The following is a 23155-nucleotide window of genomic DNA, read 5'->3' as shown; positions in this document are numbered from 1 at the left end:
CAGTCACCGCCCGGGAAGTGAGGGCAAAAGGCGACAGCGGCCCTGGAATTCTGTACAGGCAGAGCTTCGGACACCTAAGATAACGAAATTTCCGCGCTAGGTGGGGCGGGGCTCCGCGAGAACCTCATCCTGAAGGGATAACTTCGGAAGCGGAGGCAGGCAATAGAGAAGGGGCGTCCGACGGCGACGGAGGACGTGGTGAGTGTTTCTCCTCTGTTCTCGAGTACCTTGGTGACTGCTGGGGCCAGGGATCGGAGGTCTGCATTGGCCCAGAAGGGCGATCTGAACAGCTGAACTGGGACGGGTTCGGGCCTCTGGACCGGGAGGTCGAAGTGAGTTCCAGAGAGGAGGCGGCTCTTTGCTCGTTCGGCCGAAGGGATGAGAGATTTGGGGGGTTCCCTTGCTTCTAGGCTTTTTTCCCCCTTTATTTTCCATGCTTTTTTTTCTCCGCCTGGAACTTTTTTTGTCTAAATATTGCTTGTTCTCGTAAGCCCGGTTCAGATGCAGTCGTCTCTCTGGGCCTTTCCTACAACCCGGGCTGTAACGTCTTCCCTCCCTCCCTCCGAACGCCTTTCCGCTCGCCGCCTCTTCCGAGCGCTACCACCTCTCTTTTACGGCCCCGCACCTCTTTCTCCTTGATCTGGTTACTTCTTAGCTGTTACCTCCCCTGGGAGGCCTCCTGTGACTCTCCGGCTGGGCCAGGCCCTCGAATCTCCCTGGGTCTTAATAGAGTGGTCATTCCCGTGTCTTTGTCCTCCCAGCCCTTGCGCGTTGGGACAGGGACCAGATTCCATCCGTCTCTAGCTTCATAGCAGGGCAGACAAGTGCAAAGACCACTGATTTGGGAGTCAGGAGCCCCCGATTAGAGTCGGACTCTTCCACTTCCCAGCTGTGTGCGACCCTGAGTTTACCTCTTGTAGTTTGATCTTCATCTGTAAGGTTGTTATGGAGAATTCATGAAAGGGAGGGGCGGGGCTTCATAAACTTGTCAGGCACCCTACAGGGGGGAGGAACTCAATGAACTTGGGAGAGAGGAGTCCGCTATGCTTAAAGATGAGATCATTAACCTGAGTTCTTTGCCACCTAGGAAATGCCATGCGGTTTGAAAAATGACTTGCTATGTAGATTTGCACGGGTCTGTTGTTGGGCTTTACATGACTTTCCTTTATGTAGTGTGTTTGTTGGGTTTAAGAGACTTTGGCCATCCGGCTAATACACTGTCCTCGTCTTACAGACAAGATTGAGGACCAGAGAGGGAAGGTGACCTCTCCAAAGTCACAGCTGGCCAAGAACCTAAGCCTGTAACTGAAGAGACCAGAGATCTTTCTTTCTGCTACATACACTCTTGGGAAACAGACCCTAAGGTACTTTGGTTTCACACTGTCTTTATCCTTTTTAAACACTCATCTTCGCTCTCCCAACCATAGTCTTCCTCACACTGTGTTGGAATTCCCTTTTCACTTTGTATTTCCTTGCTAGAATATCACCTTCTCAGGGACAGTGTGTGTCTTATTCTTTGTTCTATGTTCTCGTACAGGGACAGGCTCATAGTTGATGTCAGTTAATGATAACAGCAAAAATCTAGTAAGCACACATTAAATGCCAGGCATGTTACATATAATTAATCTTCACAATGGCCCCATAAGTAGATTCTATTATCCCCCCTTTACAGATGAGGAAACAGATTTAGGGACATGAGTGTGCACCAGAGTTGTGGCTTGTGAAGTCTTTTGGGGATCTGAGGCTCAGAAACCAATTCGTTTAATTTTTTTCCCCACAGATCCTTGCAGATTATCTTCTGGGGAAAAAATGCCTAAAGTCAAAAGAAGCCGGAAAGCTCCCCCAGATGGCTGGGAGTTGATCGAGCCAACATTGGATGAATTAGATCAAAAGATGAGAGAAGGTGAGTCGGGGAGTTCCTGTCTGAGTGGGCTGTGTCCAAGGGTCACAGGCTTACATGCTTCAAGGGGCCAGGCATAAATGCAAGGATAAATGGGAAGAGACAGGCTGTACCACTGTGGCCTCCTGACACTGACATGTTTTGTTTGCTTATTAACTGATAGGAATACTATAAATGCCAGAAAGTAAGATAATACAAATGAAAAGGTCCTCAAAAATGTTTTTGAATATAAGAGCTTTAGGGAGTATAGATCAAGTAGTCTACCTATAATTATTTGCTGTGTTGGTTAGAGGTATATTTAAAATCATACAAAACATATTTACTTGGGAAATCCTGTTCTTTTTCACTTCCAAATTTTCTGAAACATTTTTATTCAGATTTTTCTTGTGAGTCTCTGTTTTCATCATCACTTTGTTTTCGCATCATCTACCAGTTTTCCAGAATGCACCATCTTCACTTCCCTCTAAATGTTGTGTGATCCTGCACTTTGTGAGTCAGTGTAGTGTGCAGTTTTGGGAAATTTTATCTGAAGCCACAAGCATCTGTCGGCCCTATCACAGTATAACCACTTACTGAATTGCTTTTTAAAGCGATCTTTTTTTTTTTTTTTAAGGTTTTTGGTAATTAATCTAACCTTTGTTATTATGAAGTCATACCTCTAGCAATAAGTAGTAAGTGGGTGTTAAGTTACTTTGCTTCCTTTGAAGCTGACTGTATCAGGTAACTTCTATTAAATACCCAGAACTTGCAGTAATCAGGTCATTTTGGGCTGAGAGATTTCTTCCCCAAACAGATCTTTATTCAACATAAAGGAACTTAGAGATTGCTGTAATAGAAGAGATTTTTGTGAGTCTTTGCAAATAAACCTACTTCCTCTTTTTAAGGGGTGACTTTTTGGAGGGAGAGCATTTAGATGTGATATTCTTTACCGTCAAAAGAAGTATTCTTTCTCTTGTTTTTATTTGTTTTTATTTAAACATATAGTTCTTCTCTGCTTTCCCATTTTTGATACACATGTTTTAAGACCTAGTTTCATGTTGCTCTCGCTTCCACTATAAAGAAAACAGAGTGGATGGCAGGTGGTACCAGAGCTGGCTTTAGTGTTGGGAACAGTAGGGAGCTCTGGGGATGGGGAGAAGCTGCTGCTCACCCAGGGCCATTTACCATGTGGGATGCAGCCTCAGCTTTGCCAGATTTGCTGAGTGTTTTTCTTTTTCCAAGATAAGCAGAAATTCAGCTTTTCTGTGTGAACTCTTCTAATTTAAAATCCAAACTTAAAAGTGTCTGTGGGAGGAGGCAAACAAAGCCTGCCTTCAGGCTGGTGGAGGCTGCCAGCCTTCAGGCTGGTGGAGGCTGCCAGCCTCCAGTTTGTAGCCTTCCGCGCAAGTTTTGCCTGTGGGATCTGCGGCCACACTCCTAGGCCATGGAGGAGCCTTGGGCCTACAAAGGCCCAAAGCCAGTGGCATTGCCAGGCCTGTCCTTCTGATCTGAGGGCCATTTACAGGACAACTCACACTTATTGAAGCAGTTGGTCCTCTTATCTTAGGAAGGAAAATTCCTGTTTTCTCCTAGTTTGTCCCTGTTATTTCCTAGCTCAGCACAACTGCCCAGCTCTTTGTATGTCTCTTAGCTTGCTACTCAAGTTTTTGTATAGCCACTGTTGCCCTATAAGTCCCCGAACAAAAAGAGCCTGCTTATAGGGACTAAGGGGCAGAGATGGGGGAAGTTATGTGTGGCAGGGGTTTTATGGGTGACAGAGAAATAACGGCACTATCTCCGTGGGCTGTAACGAGGACTTGTAAATAACTTTGCTTTTACAAGTACTTTAAACTAATTGAAATGTGAAGTTAATAGGCAGTTTGGGGCATTAGCAAAGAGGCAGAAACCTAAGTCTCGTCTGTGCCACAGTGTCCCCTACCTCTGGCGTCTTTTCGTACCCTCCTAGCGGCAGGACTCCACATCGCCCACTGAAAGCTGCCTTCTACTGTGTGTGCGAACCTGTACAAAATGATATCCAAGAATGTTCACGTGACCTTGTGAAAATGGGTCCAAAAAGAAATTTTTAAAATGTGGGTGATGCTACGATTAAAATGTTGAGAGATGACTCAGAAGCACAGGAAGGTTCCAGGTCCAGGATGGCAGCCTGAGGAGCTCCATGGCCCCCACCCCCCTTCCCTCAGTCATCCCATCTAGTCACGTGGCTTTCTGAAACACTCTCGACTCCGGTGAACAAATGTCTTCTCCAGCCTTGACTCAACACTAGAAGTTTCATTTTAAAATACTCCAGTTCCCCCAACTCCTAAAAGTAGGGAGAACCACATGAAATACAAGTACCTGAATGTTAATTGTTGAAGCTGGGTGGAAGGTACTTGGGAGTTCAATATACTGTTTTCTTGTGTGTATGTTTGAAGTTATCCTTATTGAAACCTTAGAGAATTCACGCATCTAAAATCCGACTCCTTTTAGCCCCTCCACCCCACCACCTGGTCCAGGCCACCCTCACCTGTCACCTGGGTGCCTGCAGCAGCCTCCTGCTTCCGCTCGCCCTGCAGTCTTCTCCACGGGGCCGCCAGGGTGAGGGCTTGAGGTTGTACGTCAGATCACATCACCCTCTGCTCAGGGCCCTGCGGTGGTTCATCCCCCGGTCAGAGCAAAGCCAAGTCCTTCTGTGGCCTTCCAAGTCAGGCACACTCTGCCCGCACCCCTTGAACTCCGTCCCCTCCCTCCTCCCCCAGCCACACTGCTGCCCCTTGACCCGCAGCTACAGTCCCACCTCAAGGCCTTTCATTGCTGTTGGCTCTGCCTTGTAAACATGTTTGCCCCTCTTTTCCCTTTTTCTTTTAAATTGAGATATAATTGACATACAATGTATTGTTTTAGGTGTACAACATGATTTTATATATGACTATATTGTGAAATTATTACCACAAGTTTCGTGAACACCCATCACCTCACATAGTTGTTTTCTTATAAGAACTTTTAAGATCTACTTTCATAGCAACTTTCAAATATACAATACAGTATCATTAACTTTATAGTCACCATGCTATAGATTCCCCAGGTCTTATTTATAACTGGAAGTTTGTACCCTTTGACCACCTTCACCCATTTTGCCCACCCCCCCCAGCCCACCTTGCACGTCTTGTTTCTTAAGGTCTCTGAGCGGATGTCTCCTTTGATGACTAGTATAAAGTGGCAGTCCCCCTCTTTCCCTGCTCGCCATCCCCTTCCTTGTTCCCTTCTTTTCTGTGGCCGTTACCACTTAACCACCAGGGGCGGATCTGCTTCCCTCTCAGATCATGGCTCTGTGGTTTCTGTGTCTTGCCCACTGCCGTATCTTGGGCACCTGGAGCACGGCCTCGCCCATAGCAGACACGCAGTGTTGCTAAGTCCTCAACACCTTTTACTTGGATCACAGAATCCTGTTTATTGAGCTGAATTACAAATTCTAGGTAATAGAACAGCCTCGGTGTTGGAGAAATGGAGGTATAGGTTTCTTAACCCTTCTCACCTTTCTCCTCTGCCCTAAAAACCAAGAAGAGGTGACAAAGATCAGCTTGTAATGCTAAGAGAAAGACTTGCCTTTTGGCAGGTGCAAGCTGCTACCTGATCCTACATGTCTTGATAGAGCCATTATTTCCTGCAGGCTCGCCATGCTAAGAACTTTCAGACTTGTCTTTTTTTTTTTTCTTTTTTCCCTAAACGATTTTGGTTGGGAAATGAAATTAGAGGTGCCTTAAAAGATTATTAGTATGCCCATCTGTAGGTCCAGAATTATCTTGAGAAATTATTATGCTGGAGAAATAGGTCTGGAAGGATAGAGACCCGGGTATTAACAGAGGTTTGTCTTTGATTTTTTAAAACCTTTGCTTTCTAATTTATCTAATTTAAAAGGCATTTTTAATTTAAAGCAATTAATGTTTAAGTCATGTGGCTTACCTTTCGCTTTGTCTTTAAAAAAAAAAAACAGCCCTAATGAGCCTTAAATCATATGCTGTAAAATTCAGCCTTTTAAAGTATTCAGTTAAGCACCGTTTAGTGTGTTCACAGAGTTAGGCAACCATCACCATGGTCAGTTTTACAGTATTTATCACCCCGCAGAGAAACCCCATCCCCTTTAGCAGGGGTCTCCCTGATCTAGGCAACCACTAATCTACTTTCTGTCTGTATAGACAGAGTCATACAATAGGCGGTCTGTGAGGACTGGTTTCTTTCACTGAGCATAACGTGTTCAACAGTCATCCATGTTGTGGCATGTGTGAGTACTTCATTACTTTTTATAACTGAAAAATATTCCATCATGTGGATAGATTACATTTTAACCATTCATCAGTTGATGGATGCTGGGGTGATTTCTACTTTTTGGCTACCATGAACATTCATGTACAGGTTTTTGTGTGCAAGTGCATTTTCAGTTCTCTTGGGTATATACCTAGGAGTGGAACTCCTGGGTCATATGGTTACTCTGTTTAACTTCCTGAGGAATTGCCAGACTTTTCCATAGCAGCTGCATCATGTTACATTCCTACCAGCAGTGTATGAGGATTCTGATTTCTCCACATCCTCGCCAACATTTATTACTGTCTTGTCATTTTGATTATAGCCATCCTAGTGGATACAAAGTATTCTTTATCCCTACTTATTAAAAAAAAACACTATATCCTATGCAGACTACCCTATCCCCCAAAAAACAAACACATGTGTTTTCTCTCCAGCTGAAACAGAACCTCACGAGGGAAAGAGGAAAGTGGAATCTCTGTGGCCCATCTTTAGGATCCATCACCAGAAAACCCGCTATATTTTTGACCTCTTCTACAAGCGGAAAGCCATAAGCAGAGGTAATTGGCCAAATTCTCTCTTGACCTTCCCAACTTGAGTAGCTTTCAGATTTATTTAATTCTTGAAACCTCAGCAAGTGTCATCATGTTTCTTACCACCAAAAAAAGGAAAGGAGCCAGGCCAACATTGGCTACTTTTTTTTTTTTTAATTTTTGGCTGCATCGGGTGTTCGTTGCTGTGCACGGGCTTTCTCTAGTTGTGGCGAGTGGGGGCTACTCTTCGTTGCTGTGCGCGGGCTTCTCATTGCGGTGGCTTCTCTTGTTACAGAGAATGGGCTCTAGGTGCGTGGCCTTCAGTAGTTGTGACTCGCGGGCTCTAGAGCACAGGCTCAGTAGTTGTGGCGCATGGGCTTAAGTTGCTCCGTGGCATGTGGGATCTTCCCAGACCAGGGCTCGAACCCGTGTCCCCTGCATTGGCAGGCGGATTCTTAACCACTGCACCACCAGGGAAGCCCCAGGCTAAATACTCTTTTTAAGGGTGGGTAGTGATGGGCCAGGGGTGGGGGGAGCTTTGTTATACTATGGTCTGATGCCCTTTCCCCATCTTTTTGACAGAACTGTATGAATACTGTATTAAAGAAGGCTATGCAGATAAAAACCTGATCGCAAAATGGAAAAAGCAGGGATATGAGAACCTATGCTGCCTGCGGTGCATTCAGACACGGGACACCAATTTTGGGACAAACTGCATTTGCCGGGTCCCCAAAAGCAAGCTGGAAGTGGTAATGTCTCCACCCCTGTCATGTCTGACTGGGTGTGATGTTACTGTCAGGATTCTGCCCTAGTTGACCACAAGGGGTTTTATGTTGTTCTGTTTTGTGGTTGGCCATCCCGCCAGGAGTGAGACCCTCTGGTCAGGAATCCATGCCAGGGAGTTTGGCAGTAATGATCTTGCATCCGGGGGCCAGTCCCACCTCCTCCTTTGGGCAAGTTATTGGGCTCCTTTCCTCACTTAACCAAATGGGGGTGATGATACCCACCCCCAGGGTGGCCGGGAGGGTGGGCCAGTCGGCAGGAGCTTGTCCCTTTCCCTCCAGTGCTTGCCCTTCAGCCGCCCTTTTTTCCAGGCCTCCTTTTCCTCCCAGTGACACTTCAATGTTAGCATCACCGCGTCTCCCGCCAGCACTTCCTGGGCGGCTGGGGAACACGGCTGGGGGTGCAGTAGCTCAGCTCCACGCACAGACGCCTCTGAAGTGGAGCCGCAGGAGGCAGGGAAGGGTTGCTGGGCTGTTGGCCGTTAGCGGCCTTTGAGCGCGGCTCCTCAGCTGACCGCCGTGGGCCCCGCTGGGAGGTCAGGCCAGATGTCTTCTTTCACACAGTCCCTCGTCACAAGGTCCCTTCACGCTGCAGCACTAGTTACAGCTTGTAGGGCTTCGGCTCTGGGCCAAGGGCTTTAGCTCAGCAGGCAGCTCTGTCCCCCTGAACCATCTGGAAGCTCAAGGACGGGCATGTGGAGCAGTGGAGAGCGAGCACGGGCTGCCTCCTGAGGGGCGGCTCTGGTGCTGGCCTCCGGCGGGGGCAGGAGGGGTAGCAGAGCAGCAGGAGCCCTGCTCCTGCGAGAGCCCCGGGGTTCCGTGGTGATGTCTCGCTGGGGCTGCTGCCCCAGACCTGTGGCCGGAACAGAGCCTGCTTCAGATTTAGTTGGGTTTCACCATCAGATCTTGTTTCCTTAGACCAGAGTCTTGCTCCTCCAAAAAAGAAGAAAAAGGAAAATAAACACCATTGCGCTGGGGCCTTTTGTCTGCTGGGCGGGTCCCCCCCCTGCCCCCGGCCAGACACTAGGCCACACCTGGCCTGGGGGACAAGACTGTTCCGCTGCCACACAGATTCAAGTACACACTGTTCTTCTTCCCGAGCCACAGTGGAAAGTTCCCCAGCCCAGAGGAGGCCCTGAGGCCCCTGGCGCTGAGCCCCCTGAGCGGTAGCAGACCCACCCCCAGCTCACTGTAGGTGTGCCCTGCTTGCTTTGCAGAATAACAAGAATCACTCACACAGATTTTTTTTTTTCCTTTTTTGGGAGCAAGTGTGTACACTGAATTTGCATAAATTAAATCCACATAGAGATGGTAACTGCAGTGTCAACAGCAGCTGTTTCCATCTTCACGAGGGAACCGAATTGTCCCCATCCAGCACTGTCGCGGAGGGTTTCTGAGGAGTGTCCTGTGGGGAGTGGATGTCCCGTGGCCACCCTTCCCGCAGGAGGATTCCTGCGTGTGGGCGCGTGGCCTGTGGCAGGGGCGCGGGGTCTCAGCTGTCCTCTGTTTGCAGGGTCGGATCATCGAGTGCACGCACTGCGGCTGCCGGGGCTGCTCTGGCTGAGGCCGTCGGGCCCGACCCCTCTCCGCCCTGGACTCTGGACTGCGCAGGTTTCTGCCTGTCACGCCACCCTTTCCTGGGAGCAGCTCTTCCTCAGAGCAGCTCCCCAGGCCCAAGTAGGAGCATGGTCTCTACGTGTGAAGGCTTTGGTGTTCATCAGCTGTGATTTGTAGAAATAAAACTCTTAAACCTTTTGGGTCCTGCCTGCCTTCTTTCAGAGCCAGCAGTCTGTGGAACCCAGTGGGACAGCGCCAAGCCCTGGAGACCAGTCGCCCTTAAGGCGTGATCCTAACTCCACCTCACAGGTGCTGTGTGACCTTGAGCACTTACTTTCCTCATCAGTGATGGGGGTGGCAACCTCTCAGGCGAGGATGGCCTGAGATGACATACCAAGGTGGCCCAAGCTGCTCTTGGACTTGCCATGAACTTGTTGGGCACCTCAGACCAATGCCTGCAAAAAGCTGCAGCTCTTACTGTGGACCAGACCTTTCCCTCAAGCTTGCAGCTACACCGGCACGTTCACATGTCTTGAATATGAAAGGGACTCTTGGGGCTCCCACAGAGCCATGTGAAGGCCATGCACTTTGTTCCAGCTCTGCTGGAGGTCCCCCAGGGTCTCCCCATCACCTGCCCCCAGGGCCTCTGTCCACATCGGCCACAGTGACGGTGTCCTGGTCTCCCTTTGGTTTGGTCCGGAACTTCTGCCACGGGTGGGGGGTTTCCTCTGCTGGCATCACTTTCAGCCACTGCTTATAATAAGCTCGGAAGCCATCAATCTTCTCCAGGTAGGTGTTTCTCCCTTTGTACTGTAATTGGAAAAGCGTGGGGTTCCAAGGCTCAGAGGGGCCACGATTAGACTCACTGCATGCTACCTACCGCTGACCCCAAACCATGGCAGCTGGCTCAGGGCTCAGGGAAGCTGTTCTTGCTTCCAGTTGGTCAAAGGGAGAGGGCAGAAAAGCTGCTCAACACCGAGCAGTGTACGGTAAGAAACAAAGCTGTACCATGGGGCAGACCCAGATTCTCTCTCATCTGCTACAACCCTTCCTGAGTCTGTGCTGCTGTGCTCCTATACCCAGGCGTGGCGCCCCAGCCCCGCACAGCTGGAATCGCTGGGCGCCACCAGCTGTGCCTCCACAGGCACAGGCATTGCCTCCCTCTGACTGTCATCTCAGCACTGCTGCAGAGGTCTCAGGAGAGGAGGGAAGAAGGAAAGGAAACGAGACGTGCCAGGCAGACACCAGGAGAAAGCTGATAGAGGAACACAGAGAAGACCAGAGAAAAAACAGACAAAACGTAGGAGATAAAGACCGTTACTACATGATGATAAAAGGGTTGGTTCAAAAGGTTTAACAATTCTAAACTTGTACCTAACAGAGCCTGAAAGTACGTGAAGCAAAAACCTGATGATCACAAATAGAAGTAAGTCCACCGTAAGGGAGTATGAACGTATGGCTGAACACAATAAGCTTTAGGCTTCTGGTAGTTTGGTGACTATTGATTGAACCTGAGAAGACCCCTAGTGGGCCCTGCACAGTGAAGAGACAACCCCCCAACCGGAAGATTCTTGCAACATGGAACCAACAAAAGACTAGTGTCCAGAATATTTAAAGAACTCTGAGGCATCAGTAAGATAGGACTAACAATCAGCTGTTCTAAGATGCCCAGCTATGCCCTCCGGCATACTCTCCACCGCTGTCTCACTAGCTCTTACTAAGCCTTCAAGCATCCCCCCTGCACAGCCGTCCCTGACCCCACATCCCCTGGCTTGGTGTGTCCTGGCCGACTTGTCACCCTCCAGGTCAGGCCACACAGCTGCTCTGGAGGTGCTCAGCACAGGGTCTGACTCAGCAGACCTAAAAACCAAAGCCCCGGAGCCTGATATCCTCAGAACAGCAAGGAGAGAAGTGGCCGTTACAAATCAGATTCTGTCGCTGCCCTCCTGCCGTCCCCATTCACTCGACAAACAACAATCTATGCTGGGCGCCTGACGACAGGCAGGCACCAGGGACCCAGGTGAGCAAGGCAGACAGTCTCCACCTCTAGGGGCTTTTACAATCTCCTCAAGGCAAGAGTCACGCACGTGTGCGTGTAATTACCGACTGTGAAACATGGTGAAAAGGAATAGTGCTTGTATGGGGGCCGCCAGCAGGGCACCTCTGAGAAAGAGCCATCTGAGCCGACACCTACCAGATGAGAAGGAACCACAGCCATGTGAAAAGCTGGGCAGCCTATTCAAGGTGGAGGGAATACAAAAACCCCGAGGCAGGGAAGAGGCCGTGGGACTGACAGTGCACCGAGGGAGGAGTGGCCTAAGATGAAATGAGCCACGTGAACAGGGGCTTGCAGGCCGTGGTCTGAGGAGTTTGGGATTTTCCCCAAGGGAAGCCACCGACAGTTTAAAGCAAAAGGATGCCAATCCCAGCAGGTCAGAACCGGGTGGGGCGGGGGGTGGCGCTGGTTAGGGAGACGACGGGCACGATAGAGCTTGGCGCGCTTACCCGGTCGAAGGTGGGTGGGTACTGGGCTGCGAACTCCAGCTGGCGGATGACCACTTCATTCACCGGGACCCTGTTCCGCCTCATGTCCTTCAGGATGTCGATGAGATAGGCGTAGTCCAGCTTCTTGACGGCCGCGTTGATGAGGGTGCTGTAGATGTGGGCGTTGGGGGTCATCTGGGATCTCTGCAACATCACAGACACGCCGGCAGCGAGATGATGGCGGTGGCTGGGACAGAGCGGCCACCGGGGGCACGTCGGGCTGGGGGGCCAGCCTGCCCGTCGGGCCTGCTCTGCAGACAGCCACCAGGGACGGGAAGGGCAGGACCTCGGAGCAACAACGGGCCGTACGCCCCCCTCCACGCCCCCCGCTCGGCGGGTCCATCCCAGGTGGCTGAGGACCCCGCCCTCTCAGCCCTGAAGAACCTGGACAGCAAGTAGAGGGTTGTTCTCAGAGAGCAGCAGACTCGGGCGGTAAACCACCTCAGGGCAGGAGACCGCCTCCTGTGGTTCACTGCACCCCCGTCCCCCGAGAATTCTGGTACCCTCCCTGCTCCCATCATGGCCTCCATCCCTCTAGAGGGTTGGGGCCAAGACCTGCCCCCACCCCTCAATCTCACCCCACGGCCACCACCTTGGCGATCATAACACCCCTGGCCCTCAACGCCCATTCCTGCAGCGCCTCACCAGGGTTTCCTTTCTCCCAAATTGGGCCACTGACCATTCCACACTCGCAGCTAGAGCGACCCCACTCTCCCTGCCCCGCCCCCATCAGCTTACCCTGAGGGCAGAGGCCTGGGCAGTTCGGGAGGGCCCCCTCGCGCCCCACACCCCTGCCCCAGCTTTCTTCTTCAGCACCACGGGGCCTGCCTGGGCCCGGGCCCGCTCACCCTCATGTCTGCAAGCAGCTGCAGGCCATCCCCTGGCCTGCGGCACCCGATGGCCAGGTTGCAGAATGTCTGCAGGTTGGGGACGATTCCCCTCTTTGCCAGGACTGGCAGCAGTGCCTGTGGGGACAGACGTGGCATCACCGTAAGCTATAGCCCAGCAACCCTGGCAAGAGCCTTCTCTGGTGAAGCCCGCGCGCGCGGCTGAATGCTGGAGGCGCCAGGGCCCGGCTCTGCTCCGAGGCCCTGGGAACCTGGGCTCCCTCTGCCGACCACACCGGGCACCGGCCTTGGCCCAGCATTCAAGGGCCAGGTGTCCCGTCAGCACCTCAGGGCCCAGCTCCCCAGGATTCAGCTGCTCTGCGAGTCCTCCCTGCCTTCCAGCCCGCCTGTAAAAAGTCATCCCTTCTTCGAATGCCCGTCACGTTCCTGCCCCCTCTGCTCCTCTCCCGGCCACCATCCATCCCTGCACTCGGGCCTTCGACGTCCATCGAGCACCGGGGGCCTCAGGGGATGGCGGTCCTGCGGTCCAGGGCAGGAGACAAAGCCGACAACAGCATGGGAAGTGCGGGCCGAGGGAGCCCCCGGGCAGGAGGTGAGGAAGAGGATGCCTGCTCAACCTGGCTGGGTCAGGGCGGGGCCCAGGGAGGGGCTCTAGAGAAAGCTGTGCTCTGCTCTGAGCGCCTGAAGGCAGAGGCTGCCTCTGTCAGCTCTCAGGAGAGCCCAGGTCAGAGCTTCTGGCAAAAGGGGCATCACACAGAAATACGCTGTACGAATGGACAAAAATCCCGTGAGGGCCCCAACGTCGCCATCTGTGAGACGAGGAAAGCCACAGGCCAGCGGAGCCTCCTGCTATGGCCAGTAAAGAAACGAGTGGATGTGAAGCTCTCAGAACAGAATCCAGCACAGAGTGTGTGAGGATGTCCCCGAGGCGGGGGCGGGGCTGAAGGGTGGCCCCCCTGGGAGGGCGGGGAGGATGGCTGGTTCACCACCTGATTCCCAGGTTTTCACCAGGGGCTCCGAACAGTCTGCGCCCCTCTCGCGGGAACGGCTGACACACCTGGCAGGGGAGGGTCCGAGGGGGAAGGAGAGGAGGGGCCCAGCCGGGAGCCCTGTGCCTCCCCCCGCGCCCCTCACCTTCGCCCCCTCCAGGTCGCCCAGCTTGCTCTTCCTCCTCATCAGCGTGTTGAAGAAGGTCAGGTCGGCCTCCACTTGGTGCGCGTCCAAGACGGTCAGCAGCGAGGACTCTGCGGCGCTCCCGGGCTCCACCACCTCCGCCAGCAGCGTGAGGGTTTTGATGTCGGGCCGAAGCCCATGCTCCGCCATCTTTCCCAGGAAGCCCTCCAGGCCCCCCATCAAGGCCAGCCTGTCGGCTGGAGTGGTCACGGTCCCAAAGGAGACCACAGCCGAGGGGACCGCCCCCGGGGTCAGGAGGTTGGCCTCCAGCCCCCAGGGAGGCGACTCCGGGGCCACAGAGCAGAGGGCCACAGCGCGGTCAGGCTCCACCTTGGTTTCCACCCCAGGCTGGGCCTTGCCAGGGGCTCCGGCCTCCTGAGGCTCCAGAGGCCCCTCAAGTGCCTGAGAAGGTTCTAGAAACAGCTGCCTCTCCAGGGCCTCCACGTGCAGCCAGGCTGACAGGCGATCGTCCGCCCCGACCCCATCTCTCCTCCTTGCCTGCCGCCCGCCTGCCGGGGGCTGGAGCAGGACCATCTCCTCCCTGGGCCTCAGGAGCACCGCCGAGGCCACCGCCGGGTCCCCCAGGCTGCAGTCCCGAGCTGCCCCCAACAGCAGGTTGTAGCCGTGCCGGCTCGGCCGGAGCCCCAGGCTCAGCATCTGCCTCCACACCTGCCGAGGAGAGACAGGCCTCACCCCTGGCTCCCGCTCCGAAGAGCCCTCAGCAGAGCGGGCAGCGCGAGGCAGCAACCAGTCGGCAAACGTGGAGGCGGGGGCGACACGGGAAAGACGCCAGGCTCTGGGCCACTAAGAACCCCAGAGCCTGGGGGCCTCCACGGGGCGCCGCTCCCCCCCCCCTCTGGCTCACCCCCAAACCGTGTCGCACTTCCATCTCTCTGACTCTCCCAGGCCCTTCTCCCTACTCCCCTGCGGAGGGACAGCCAGAGAGGCTAGGTGCTGGAGGAGTCCAGGCTGACTTAAGGGTTCGACTCAGCTGCCCTTCCTGAGTGCCTGCCGTGTGCCCTGCCCCACTCGGCGTCCTCAGCTTCCTCGAGAGCATGGAGTGGGCGCGGGCGGAGGGGGGCCTCCGCCAGGAAGAGCGCCCCACAAGCTGTGGACCCGGGCAGGCCCGTCTCCCCTCGAGCTGAGGTCGTTTTCACCCCTCAGTGAGGAGTCTAGCACACTTGTGTGTTCTCAAGGGGGCAGTCTGACCACGTGCAGTCACTCTGACACCAAGATGCCACAAGATGCCCCACGAGGCTCAGTGGGAGGCCACGGGCAGCAGCCAGGAGCTCACGTCAAGTGTGCCTACGAGTCAGGGCCGGCCAGGCCCAGGTGGGTGCCACACGCAAGAGGGCCGCGGCCCACCAGACAGGGTCCTGAGGAGGGCAAGGGTCTGGGAAGCCACCTCCATGGGGAACGCTGACAGAACTGAGGTTTATCAGGGACACAGACGCTATCCCGTGGCAGGAGGGATTCTTGGTTCAAATCGCAGCTTTGCTTCTTAGCAGCTGTGAGACGTTCGTTGGGCAAGTCACTCAACCTCCGGAGCCTCGGCCTCCTCGTCTCTAAAACGGGGCTACGGTGCCCAGCTTGGGCAGCTTAACAAGTGCATGACACAAACTGGCTGCTAGCGTGATAGACTACTTCTCACTAGAACAGATCGAGGCCCAAGAGAGGGAGGAACCAGATCCTGTCTATAAAGCAGCCAGGGGATGGCCGGCAGCCACTGTTTCCAGGGGGTCTGCAAGGGGAGGCACGTGGTCCAGGGCTGTCCCAGATCACTGGGGCTCAAACTGTGCAGACCAACCCCCTGGGGATCTTGCTGAAATGCCGATCTGGCTGCACGAGGCCGGTGTGGGGCTGAGACCCCGCATTTCTGACAAGCCCCAGGTGAGCCTGAGGCTGCTGGTCTGTGGGCCGCACCTGAAGTTAGAGCTTTTGGTGAGCTCCAGGTCCTTCCCACCCCTGAGGAGCTGGGGAGGCAGCTGTGGTACCAATGCTAATCCCGCCTCCGCACTTGATAAGGAGGGCGCTGAGATGGGATTAGAGCAGCGTGTCTCAACTTTAACGTCCGTGAGGCTCTCTCAGGACTGAATGCTGACTCCTGGGTCCCACACGCAGAGACGCTGAGTGGGGGATGGGTCGGACATCCTTCAGGGACCGTAGCTCAGCGGGTCTGGGCCGGCTGCACAGAGAGCCACCGAGCGGAGTGGGAGGGCATGGGCTGGCCGTGCCCCGACTGGAGCGGCAGCCGTGCCTCCTCCGCGTGCCCGCCCTCCCTGCCATCTGTTCTGGGAAGGCCAAAGGATCACAAGTATAAAAACACCCAGCACAGGGCAGGAGCAAGTGCTCAAGTAACGCACACAGGATCATCACTTGCACCCAACACAGGCACACGGAGGGGGAGCGAGCAGGGCAACAGGAGAGACAGGACGCAGAGCCAGGCGGGACAGACCTGCAGGGCATATCGGAAACCCGTTTTCTTGTCCTGGATGCAGCCCATGAGCAGGTAACTGAAGGTCTCCTCTGTGACCGCATGTCCTTTCTGGATGATTTCCTGGGGGAGGGAACAAAGAGGGCCGGATGAGAATCTGCAGAAGAGCCAAGGCCCAGGCCCAGGCCCGATGGGGCTGGCTAAGGGCAGACATCCCAGGTCAGGCTCAGGGCTGCGTCTCTCGAAGAGGTGGGGCCTGACTCTGGCTCCGGGCCAGCTCAGTACCAGCTGCTGAGCAGAGCTAACTGCTGCCTGCACCCCCTCCTCCTCTCCTTCCCAGGCCTCTCTTCCTGGCTCTGCTCCGGTCACTCCTCTGCAGCCTCTCCGCAAAGGCCACCCCAGCAGCCACTTTTAACCCCTGTACATGAGGCTTTGGAATTGCACAGAGCTGGCTTCAAGTCCCAGCTTCACCACTGGCCCACTGCGGGAGTGTGGGCAAGGCATCATGCTCCCTGGTCTCAGTTTCCTCATCTGTGAAGTGGGGGCACACGACTTGCCTTACAGGACCTTTGGAACGACCCCTCAGTGAGCACTGGCTCATCTTCAGCGCCACGAAGCCCACCCTCTGGTACGGCACCGCGGAGTCCCGTCCGGCGGGACTGCACACGACCCACCGCCTTCACAGGGCTGGGGGCCTCTCTGCCTGCCAGACCCAGGCCTCTGACAACAGGGTCTCACGGGCTTCACCTGTGAACCCCAGAGCCCAGTACGGGGCTTGTCTCATCGGCCCCTGAACCTTCCTGCATGAGGAACACAGACAACACAGCCCCACACCCTGCCACGTGGGACTGGCCCCGAATGGGGAGCAGGAAGGAAGGGATGTCCCACCTTAAACACATCCAGGCACATCCTGAGGTCTGCGCACACGGCGGCCATCTTCAGCAGGGAGTGGTACGTTTTCAAGTTGAGCTGGAAGTTTCTGGCCTGAAGCTGCTGCCGTAACTTCAGGGCACTCTGCAGAGCGGAGTCCTTCCAGGGGGACTCAGCGCAGACGTTGAACAGGGCTGTGTAGGTGGCATCTGAGGGCTCCAGGTCTCGCTTCTTCATCTGGGGAGACGGGGAGAAACTTGGAGGTGGCTCTGGGATCAGCCCGACGCACAGGCGACGGCCACCCTGAGAGGAAGCTAGAGAGGACTGTGCTTCCCCACTGAACAGGCCTGGGAGCCGGGCCTGTGACAACGCAGAGCCGAGTGACACGCAGAGCTGGGCTCTCTGAACCCCTGACTCAGCCCGAGGGGCTCTGGGAACTGACCCCGCACCGCAGATGCTCCAAACAAGAAACCGTCCTCCCCATGGTGCTCGGCAGTCCACCCTGGGCCTGGGGTGCTTTTGCAGCAGAGTCTCCCCAACGCTCCCGCTCTGTGGCCGACCAGGCCACCCTGACTGTTAAGATCCACGGGGTGGATCTGGTCTGGGAAAGGGTGGACGGGGGCGGTAATCAAACCCCAGCTCCAATGTTTACTACCTGAGGGGTCGTAAGTTAGCTCGTCATTGGAAAAATGGGGGTGATACGGTCACCTGGAAAGGCTGTTACAGGGAGAGCATCACGGGAGAGAGGCCCCAGGAGCAACCGCAGCCGGGAGCTCGTCCCTGCAGCACGTCTCAGGAGTCCCCCACCCCACCCCACGCCCGCAGAGTCACAAACCCCGGGCTGACACTGGGCTTATCAAGCCCTCCTGGTGACGGAGTTTGAGAAACTCCTGGTAAAGCCAAGCACTCGCTATTTCCCAGGGAAGGGCAACCTGACGGAGGGTAGGTGACCAGCTTTTGCAGAGTGTACAGAACCCTGTTCTCAGGCCATTCTGGGCTCAACTCCCAAGTCCAGCACTCTCGAGAGAGAGGTAACCTTAGACATGGCACTTCATCCCTCCAGGCCTCAGTTTCCTCATCTGAAAAAGGAAGATGGTGATCCCAACTTCAAGGATGGGCAGATGCTCTGTGTGTGTTCACATATTCCACAGAGTGTACTAAGGACCTACTAGGGGCCAGGCCCAAATGACGAGACTAGGGCTCCCAGGAATTCTTGCTGGAATAAAGGTTGTTCCCAGCTCCTGGCTACAGGAGAAGATGGGACTACTTCTGCTAGAGTCTATGGTCCTCTCAGGCACAGCTCTTTCCCGACTCATGAAGGAAGCAGCTTTCTGGCTCTGAGAATGACAAATACAACACACCCCAGAGGTGGGCGAATGTAAAGTAAAACCATCTTCCAAGAGAAATAAAAGCCCTTTTTCAAAGGATCAGCTTTGGAAGAAAGGTGCATGTGTGCACCTGTGTGTAGCGTGAGGATGGGAGTGAGACAGAAGGAACACAAACTAAACTAACTGGGAGTAGCAGTGGAAAAGGAAGGGGACCGGTGGGCCCTGCCACGGCCCGGACAGGCACCGGAGGACGTTCCACGTCATCACGTAGTTATCTGAGATCACCTCCATTTTATGAACGATGAAGCTGAGGCTGGAGGGGGTGATGCACTAGCAGGTGACACATCCAGGATCTGCACCCAGCTCTCTTGGGGCCCAAAGCCCATGTTCTATGGAGCCTGGCCCCTGCTGCCCCCAGGCCCATGCTCACGTCATTGTAGAGCTGGAAGGCCTTCCTCAGGTAGCCGGCCCGCCCGCAGCCCCCGATCAGCACGGTGTAGTTGCACTCAAGGGGCTGGAGTCGCTCCTCCTTCAGCATCTGTCTCTCAAACAGGTCCAGGGCCTCGGCCAGCTGGGGAAGAGGGGTGGGGGGAGGACACAACGGGGGGGACTCAGGGTGGCCTCAGAGACCCTCAGCAGAGGGAGGGAGACTGAGGCTGGGGCACCCTAGCTGAGACCAAGCTCAGGCCTGCCCAGGAGACAAACACCCACCCTGGGCCTCTGCCACCAGCCTCTTGGTGCCCGTGGTCTGCAGCCATGGGCCTTCGTGGTGGCCAGGAAGGAAGCCCACCAGTCTCCCACCACCTGAGAGCTCTTGGTCCCACTGCCATGGGGGAACTCCCTGAGAGGCAGGGGCGATGCCCAGGTGAACAACGATCTGAGGGAGGTGAAGGAAGGAGCCACGTGGCTCTCTGAGGGAACAGCCAGTGCAAAGGCCCTGAGGCCAGAGTGTGCTTGGGAGCTGTGGGAGCAGAGAGGAGGCTGCAGCAGAGTAAGTGAAGGAGGGGAGATGCGGGCGGAGAGGTAAGGGGAGTGGAGGGCGGGTGACAGTTCTTGCAGGCTTCATAAGCTATTGTGAGGACTCCGGCTTCTCTTTATTTCTCAACTTTTCATTATGGGAAATCTCAAATATACACAAAAGTAAAGAGAATAGTGTAACTACAATGCCTATTAACATTTGGCCAATCTTGTTTCATCTATAACCTGCACTCCTCCTGCAAACTGAATTTTTGAAAGCAAATTTCAGACATCCTGTCACTTCATTCACCAAAGCTTCGACATATACCTCCAAGAGATTTTTAAATATAAATGGAATGTCGTTATCAATACCTAAGGAAATGAACATCCGCAGTGTCACTGAACACACTGGGAGAGCTGGAGAGAGAAGTCAGGCCACCTGCTCTCTGCTTTAACGGGATGGCTCCATGCTGCGAGCCCACATCCTGGAAAGAGGTGGAGAGAGCCTCGGGGAGCCCAGAGACAAGTGTCGTGATAGCTGAGGGGGGCGAGGAGAAGGCTAGGCCTGGGCATTCAGGGGTAGGCTTGTGAGAAGTTAGGGCGGGAGAAATTTTAAAGCTAGAGCTGGTGAGAGAAAGAGAAGACTCAGAGATGACCTGAAGGCATGTGGCCTGGGCGGATGGAATAATGGGGTTACCATTGAGTGAGATGAAGAAAGCGTAGGGAAATCAAAGTTGGGAACAAAAATTGCAGGCCACCGAGGGTAAGTATAAGGGACATGGTGAGGAGGCAGCTGAATACACAGATGGGGAGTCCACGGGATGGCCGAGCTGGCAAGAGGAAGATGGGACCAGCATGAAGGAGGGGGCACTGAAAGCCAGGAGGCTGGCGGGTCGCCTGGTGCAGCACCGAGGGGGGAGTGAAGACAGAGAGGAGAGAGGAGCCCTCAGCATCCCACCCTTTAGAGATGACTGGAAGGTTGGGCGGCCCATCACAAAATATCGCGGCACGGCGGAAGCAGGAGCCAGGAGCAGCAGAATCCAAAGGTTCCCTACCTTTCCTTCCTTGATCAGGCGTTTGCACTGAAAGAAGTACCAGTAAGGGGTGTTTCTCGGGCCCTGCCATGCTTCTGGCTGCAGCTCCCCTTCCTCATCTTCTTCAACACTCTGTTCCTTGAGCCGCAGGTTATACAACTGGGCCGTCGATTTGTGGAACATTCTCCGGGAGGAGTATTTGTCGGAAAGAGTCCCAAAGCTCTCCTCCTCCCCTTCCTCCTGGGTGGCCGTGGGGCTGGGCTGGCCTGGGTCAGAGCTCAGGCTGCCTGTGTTCTTCTGGCTCCGCGGGCCGAGGGGCAGCCGAGAGAGGGAGCTGTTGAAGGCTGCTGGCACTAGCCGAATCAGCCCTGCGGTCCTCGGCCACATGGGCCCCTCCTGGCCTCCGGCCCACCTGGCTCTGAGGGGGTCAAGGTGCTGCAGGATGGCCAATCCCATGGGGCGGGGGCCGGAGAAGAGCCGCGAGAGTCTCACGAGGTCCATCTCTGGCGTTCCCCTCCAGGGCCTGGCAGAGGTCAGCAAAATAGTGAAAGTCAACGCGAGTTCACAGTCACAAAAGGCAGAAAGAAGACCAAGAAGGTGGGTACAAGCACGAGCCCTGAGGTTAGAAAGTAGGCCTAGGGTTAGGGTTAGGTTCAGATTTCAGCTCCACCAAACAACCATCCTTGAGTCCCTGGGCACTCACTGTTCTGGCCTCAGTGTCCTCGGCTATAAACCGGAGTTAACTATAACATCGCCCACACAGCACCGTAGCAATGATTCAATCTCAGATCTCAGCGGTCAGGTGCGGCATGGTGAGCACTCGATAGACCTAAACTATTGATCTGTATCGCTGAGCCACGACCTAAGTGACTGGGCACTCAAGTCAGAGCTGACTCTGAGCCCTGGCCAGAGCTGAGTGACTGGGCCCATTACTTGACCTTCTTGGACCTCAATTCCTTCAGCTGCAAGACCCACTCACCTTACCACAAGGCCATAAGGATTAAATGAGATGTTTTTAGCATAATGCCTGGGGTTTACTAGGTGTTCAAAAAATTATAGCATTATCATTTATCAGGGAAAAAACACTGGCATTCTGGGCCTCTGCACAGGGAAGTTAACTTAAACGTTTCTCTTCTGCAAAATTCATGGACAAATGGGCTTCAGCTGTGCTGTCCAATGTGACTATTCACACTTGAAATGTGGCTAGACTAAATGCAGATGGGCTTTAAAGATAAATTATACACCAGATTTCAAAGACTTATAGTACAAAAAAAGAAGGTAAACTACACATTTTTTTACATGTTGAAATGATAAATACTTTCAATATACTGGGCTAAAGAAAATTTGAGACTGATTCCACAATCTTTAAACTTTAATGCGGCTACTTAAAAATTTTAAATTACATACGTGCTCACATTATACTTCTATTGAACAGTTAGGCTAGAGATCCTGGTCTACACATTTGAAACTCTTTAATAAAAAAATATCAGAATACCCCCTATGAACAAGGCCATGCACTCACTTTGATGGGAGGATCTGAATAGTTTTAGTTATTTAAGAAACAATTTGGGGAAGTTTTTATCTACTCTGAGAGCTTTCGGCCCAATTTAAGGAATCTGTCAGTTGACAAAAAGTTTTTCCCCCAAACAGATGAATACTTAAACTTATTCAAAGAAGAGAGAAGAAAGCTCCCTGAATTAAAAAAAAAAGAAAAAAAAATCAGAATAACGAGCATGAACACATTTTAAGGCCTGGTTATATTAGAAGGTGGAAAGACCTCAGAGGGGACAGCAGGTTGGACAAATTAATAACTGTGGCGCAGGGAGGGGACTGACTTGCTGGGGGCCCTGCAGCAGTGGGGTGGGCGAGATCCACTAGCTCTGGAACTGGCTGGCTTTGAACACAAGTCCATGAATGGTATCAAACAGCTTCTCTTGACCAGCACCCTAGTGACACCAGTGCAGAGGGCCTTTACCATTCTGCACCTGGTGAAGCTCCAAGAGAAACGTAATGCGAGCCTGTATGTAATTTTAAATTTTCAAGTGACCACATTAAATAAACGGTTTACACACGTTAATCAAAATACAGAGAATTTTAATTACTGATATTGATACAGGTACCAAAATGTCTTTAAAACAAACTTATGCTCTATTAGTATAGATGCTTCTTTTTCCAGCATTAAATAACAAGTCCTATCGTCATGTCCAAGCAGCGACAACTGGAGAAGAGTTTGTCGGAGTTGCAGATACTCTGTCTCCAACCATCATTTACACTCATCCCCATTTGCAATCGCGACTTCGTTTTGGGCAGAGCGAACGCCACTCGGTCAGTCACGGAAGACCTTGCTAAATTTCACACTAAGACAATAAAGGTGTAATTCCTTCCTCCCCAAGTCCGTCAACCCGCCCGGGTTACTAACCCCTGAATTAGAGACACGGGGCCGCCGTCCTCCCTTGGGGAACCAGCCCCTCCCCGGACGCTCCCCGGGACCCTCAGGCCGACCCGGCCCCTCTCCACACCGGCCTTTAGAGCCTCGGTCTCCTCAGCGGACGCCGCCGGCTCCGACTCTGGCTGCGACCCTCGCTGCCCCTCTGGCCAGTCTTCGTCCGGAGGCCGGGCTCCTGTGAGGGTCAAAGAGGAACTCACTCCAAGGGTCCGACCCAGTGAACGCGGCTCCACCTCGGCCACCGAGCCCACGGCACCCCCGCCCCGCCTCGCGTCACCCGCAGTCCTGACCCCGCGTCACCCCCGGTCCCGTCGCCGCCGCGCCGCGCACCCGTCTCCGCGTCCCGGACGACCTATCCCAAGTGTGCCTAGGCCGACCTTGCGCAGGCGCAGTCCGCGTCGCCAACTCCCGGCGCGCACGGTTTCAGGTGGGCGTTCGGCGAGCTGCTAGCCGGGCCTAGCGGAGCGGCCC

The 23155-nt window shown here is 54.0% G+C and overlaps 2 protein-coding genes across 16 annotated transcripts; one reads left to right on the top strand and one right to left on the bottom strand.

Annotated features, from left to right (window-relative positions):
• Positions 1–8: 8 nt before the first annotated feature.
• Positions 9–9248, top strand: BUD31 (BUD31 homolog; the record flags this gene model as incomplete). 6 transcript variants are annotated; one of them, XM_082360919.1, is made up of 6 exons in its annotated part: positions 41–198; positions 1235–1364; positions 1781–1903; positions 6616–6738; positions 7294–7460; positions 9007–9248. In XM_082360919.1, the coding sequence occupies exons 3-6, from the start codon at positions 1810–1812 to the stop codon at positions 9055–9057; spliced, it is 435 nt and encodes a 144-aa protein (XP_082217045.1). In that variant the 5' UTR covers positions 41–198; positions 1235–1364; positions 1781–1809. The 6 variants fall into 6 exon arrangements, with proteins under 6 accessions (XP_082217041.1, XP_082217043.1, XP_082217045.1 ...); XM_082360915.1 differs by lacking the exon at positions 9007–9248 and having other exon boundaries at positions 9–198; positions 7294–7523; XM_082360920.1 differs by lacking the exon at positions 1235–1364 and having other exon boundaries at positions 49–198.
• On the bottom strand, positions 8129–23110 carry LOC309613705 (pentatricopeptide repeat-containing protein 1, mitochondrial-like). Of its 10 annotated transcripts, none has more exons than XM_082360889.1 (11): positions 22975–23110; positions 22762–22859; positions 20260–20761; positions 18678–18818; positions 16938–17156; positions 16071–16172; positions 13577–14284; positions 12443–12559; positions 11556–11738; positions 9682–9860; positions 8129–8419 (listed from the first exon to the last, which is right to left on the bottom strand). In XM_082360889.1, the coding sequence occupies exons 3-11, from the start codon at positions 20737–20739 to the stop codon at positions 8137–8139; spliced, it is 2412 nt and encodes an 803-aa protein (XP_082217015.1). In that variant the 5' UTR covers positions 20740–20761; positions 22762–22859; positions 22975–23110; the 3' UTR covers positions 8129–8136. The 10 variants fall into 10 exon arrangements, with proteins under 10 accessions (XP_082217015.1, XP_082217009.1, XP_082217011.1 ...); XM_082360883.1 differs by having other exon boundaries at positions 8129–8426; positions 9686–9860; XM_082360885.1 differs by having other exon boundaries at positions 8129–8426; positions 9686–9860; positions 22758–22859; positions 22975–23105.
• Between the last annotated feature and the right edge of the window lie 45 nt (positions 23111–23155).

This window comes from Balaenoptera borealis (genome assembly GCF_965194805.1).
Source record: "Balaenoptera borealis genome assembly, chromosome: 16".
Taxonomy (NCBI): domain Eukaryota; kingdom Metazoa; phylum Chordata; class Mammalia; order Artiodactyla; family Balaenopteridae; genus Balaenoptera; species Balaenoptera borealis.
This window is presented reverse-complemented; position numbering and strand designations above follow the sequence as displayed.

Bases quoted from the DNA above. Each gene is read 5' to 3' on its own strand.
- LOC309613705 (XM_082360883.1), bottom strand. From the start codon at position 20,739: ATGGACCTCGTGAGACTCTCGCGGCTCTTCTCCGGCCCCCGCCCCATG. The intron at 16,173-16,937 runs GTGGGACATCCC...TCCCTCCCCCAG, and splicing joins TGTGCCTGGATGTGTTTAAG to GAAATCATCCAGAAAGGACA. The intron at 8,427-9,685 runs GCAGGTGATGGG...TCTTTTTTGGAG, and splicing joins TGTGGACAGAGGCCCTGGGG to GAGCAAGACTCTGGTCTAAG.